We start from the raw sequence: 3,346 nt of genomic DNA on the forward strand, positions 1-3,346 counted from the left end.
AAATAAGTATTAAGAAACAGGAAACGCCCCAACAGTGAACTGGGAAACGTGACTTCATCTGAACAGATCCCGTATTTCACCTGAACAGATTACTATGTATTTCTTTGCCCACACACACTTAGAACTGCATCCTGTTGCAGGCCAAGGGCAGGAAGCTGCTGCCAGCTGCAAAACCAAAACTCGTGCCTCATCTTATCACCGACAGCAAAACAGCGTCGGGTGTTTTCCCTCGCTCTGTGACGACACCGAGGGCAGGCGGGTTGTGAAGGAATCCCGCGCTCCCTCAGGAGCCCCAGCCCAGCGGACCTCCCGCCCCGCGCGCGGCGGCCGTTCCCACCCGTGGGCTCCCCTCAGAGAGAAGCCCCGCGCCCCCCGAGCTGCCAGCCCTATCGTGATACTGGCAGACGTGAGGAGGGTGACGTGAGGACGTGTGTCTATAAGGCGCCCGGATCAGCTCTGTCCGCCATCACGGCGAGACGACTTTGGCACCTGCTCCGGGATACACCTCCTCAGCCGCCGCCCCTACTCACCTCGCCAGCAGGCGGAGGAGGGGGGGGGGGGGGAGTCGGGCCGATGCTGGGCCGCGGCTGAGGGCGGGCACCGGGAGACAGGATGAGATGAGACGGGTCCGACGCGGTGCCGCCGCTCCGCCCCTCCCCCGACCGGCAGGGCGGGCGCTGGGCGGGACGCTGAGAGCGGGCGCCGCCATTTTGTGTGGGCCGTCGTTGCGTCACGGAGCTCCGGGGTTGTCCCTCCCAGCTCGGCGGCGGGGCATCAAATCTGATAACGATGTGACGTGCGTTGGGCAAAGGACGTGAAGAACGCGTTCTTTACAAATGAAAGGGTGAGGAACGTGTGTGTGCTAAGAGTAGGTCACAGGCGCTTAATACGGGCCCTGGGGCTCTGCGTGCTTCTGAGCATTTCCTCACGCTGGGGAGGTGAAGGAGCACAGATCTCGCCTTCGGCAGCCGCAGAGGTGGCTCCACACTGAAAGCTGAGGAGCTGCAGCGGGAGAAAGGCACTTAGTATAACCCAAGGCCTGTGTGTGTCCTAGATGCCAAGAAATACATGCTCTCGTCGTTGCTGATGCTCGGTGTGTTTATTTCTTAGACTTCATTGTTGTCTGTTTTTCCTGTTTTCAGGGAATCACAGAATGGCCTGGGTTGCAAAGGGGCACAACGCTCATCAGTTCCAACCCCCTGCTATGTGCAGGTTGCCAACCAGCAGACCAGGCTGCCCAGAGCCACATCCAGCCTGGCCTTGAATGCCTCCAGGGATGGGGCATCCACAGCCTCCTTCAGCAACCTGTTCCAGTGCCTCGCCACCCTCTGTGTGAAAAACTTCCTCCTAATATCTAACCTAAACCTCCCCTGTCTCAGTTTAAAACCATTCCCCCTTGTCCTATCACTATCCACTTTTGTAAATAGCCATTCCCCTTCCTGTTTATGTGCTACCTTCAAATATGGGAAGATCACAATGAGATCTCCCTGGAGCCTTCTCCAAGCTAAACAATCCCAGTTCCCTCAACCTTTCCTCACAGGAGAGATGCTCCAGCCCTCTGATCATGTTTTTTCTCCATGTTTTCTGCATGTAGAATTCTCCCTTCCTAAGCCAAGCATGAGTACTTTCTCCTATTTGGTCTGTGGAGCAAATCTCATTCTTCCACCTCAGAGACTCCATTTTATATTAAACCAGCTGAACATTTGTTCTGTTTTGTTTTTGCTATTATTTGTTTATCTGGATTCATTATTTACTTGTCTGCTTAGAGGCTATTAGAGCTGTTTCTGCATTCCTGCCTCACCTGTTAAACCTCACCTCATTCCTCATTCCTATTAAAATCACTGGATTTTTTTGTGTGTTTTTGAGTTTTGAGTGCATAAAGATGGGGCTAAGAATTGTGTTCTGCACTTCTCCACAAGTTTTATCACTTATAATTAAGATTTCAAAGCAGACAAGAAGCAAATACAACACAGATAATTAGAGGATGTTTCTGTCAGATACTGACATGAACTGCATCTCTGAAAATCTGGAAGGCGGTTGAGCAATTGGTGATGAAGTGGTGTTTTTCTCCAAATTGCCAATTTGGAGATAATAAAATAGATCTAGTGATTTTAACCATGGCTTCTCTTAAATTTTAGCAACTATACATGTAACTTTTTTCTTTTTTGAAGAAACTTCTGTGCTGAGATTTTGTTGCTAGCCTCATCTCTTCTTCAAAAAAAGTCTGTAATTTGCATTTCTGAAGAAGACCAGAAGACCAGAATTTGCATTTCTGAAGAAGACCTGTGTAGATGTATCCAATCTCTGTGTATTACTGTAAGTAGTCACACTAAACTGAATGAAATGTTGTTCATGTTTAAAACCCTTTGCTCAAGCAGTTGGCAGTACTGCCGTGTCTTTGCTGTTTTTGAGTCTTTGTCTCATAGAGCTGGAGCTTGTTTTTTTTTTAGTGAGAGGATGTGTGTTACAAAGATCATTGCAACTCAAATCGATTTCTTACAAATCTTTTATTCTGGGTTGTGTAATCATAGAGTAACAGGCTGGAAGGGATCTCTTGGAGGTAATTTGGTCCTATATTCTGTTTGGAAGAGGGCTGACCTCAAAGTTGGATGCAGTTGCCAAATATGAAATCCAATAAAAATAATTAAAAACAAGGTAACTATAAACATTAATGATTTTTCTGTATATTCAAGTGGAAGCCTTTTTATAATAACATCTTCCCAGTACCAATTTTAATCCTGACAATTAAAAAGTTGTCACTTAAAATGTAAAGTATTCATTTTTAAGTGAAAAAAAAACCAACAACGTATGGCAAAATGTTTATCTTTTATTTAAATCTAGGCAGAAAAAAAAACCAACCATCCTGAGTGATGGTTTTGTCATTCAGGTTTCAAAGTAATTCACATCTGCTCATTAGTGGCAGGCTAAAATCTTGTCAGAAACAATAAAGTCTATCAGCCTTCTGCAAGTCATAAATTGGATTTAATGCTACTTATGTCTGTTTGACCAGCAGAAATCCAAGGAGTTCATGTGAACTTCAGAGAACAGTTAACATGTCATTATTATTGAAGTTCTTCCAAATGTTGTTCACCAGATCCAGTCTCAATCCACTGAGTGCTCTGTGTTGTGTACATATCAGATTAGCTAACCTGTCCTTGTCCCACTGACATACCTGAACGTGGATGCTAGTAGATATGTATCTATTTGTTCATAAGTAATCATTATTTCTGCTGTTTATGTATTACAGTATAGTTTAAAAAAAGTAAAATTACGATCTAGAAGATGAAGTTACTCAAGGGAATGGAAAACTACTGCAGGACTATAGAAGTTGTTGTAAAATTCAGTA

The 3,346-nt window shown here is 45.5% G+C and overlaps 1 protein-coding gene across 1 annotated transcript in view; it reads right to left on the reverse strand.

Moving 5' to 3' along the window:
- OMA1 (OMA1 zinc metallopeptidase) overlaps positions 1-774 on the reverse strand; it is a gene marked incomplete at its 5' end in the record, with an annotated part of 17,685 nt that extends 16,911 nt beyond the window's left edge. The window contains one exon of the mRNA XM_042819543.1: positions 531-774. Coding sequence (XP_042675477.1) covers positions 531-774 — 244 coding nt within the window. The remainder of the gene's footprint in view (positions 1-530) is intronic.
- Between the last annotated feature and the right edge of the window lie 2,572 nt (positions 775-3,346).

The sequence above is a fragment of the Centrocercus urophasianus genome, unplaced genomic scaffold (genome assembly GCF_019232065.1).
Source record: "Centrocercus urophasianus isolate 14NV4802_14NV808 unplaced genomic scaffold, USGS_Curo_1.0 seq_18, whole genome shotgun sequence".
Taxonomy (NCBI): Eukaryota; Metazoa; Chordata; class Aves; order Galliformes; family Phasianidae; genus Centrocercus; species Centrocercus urophasianus.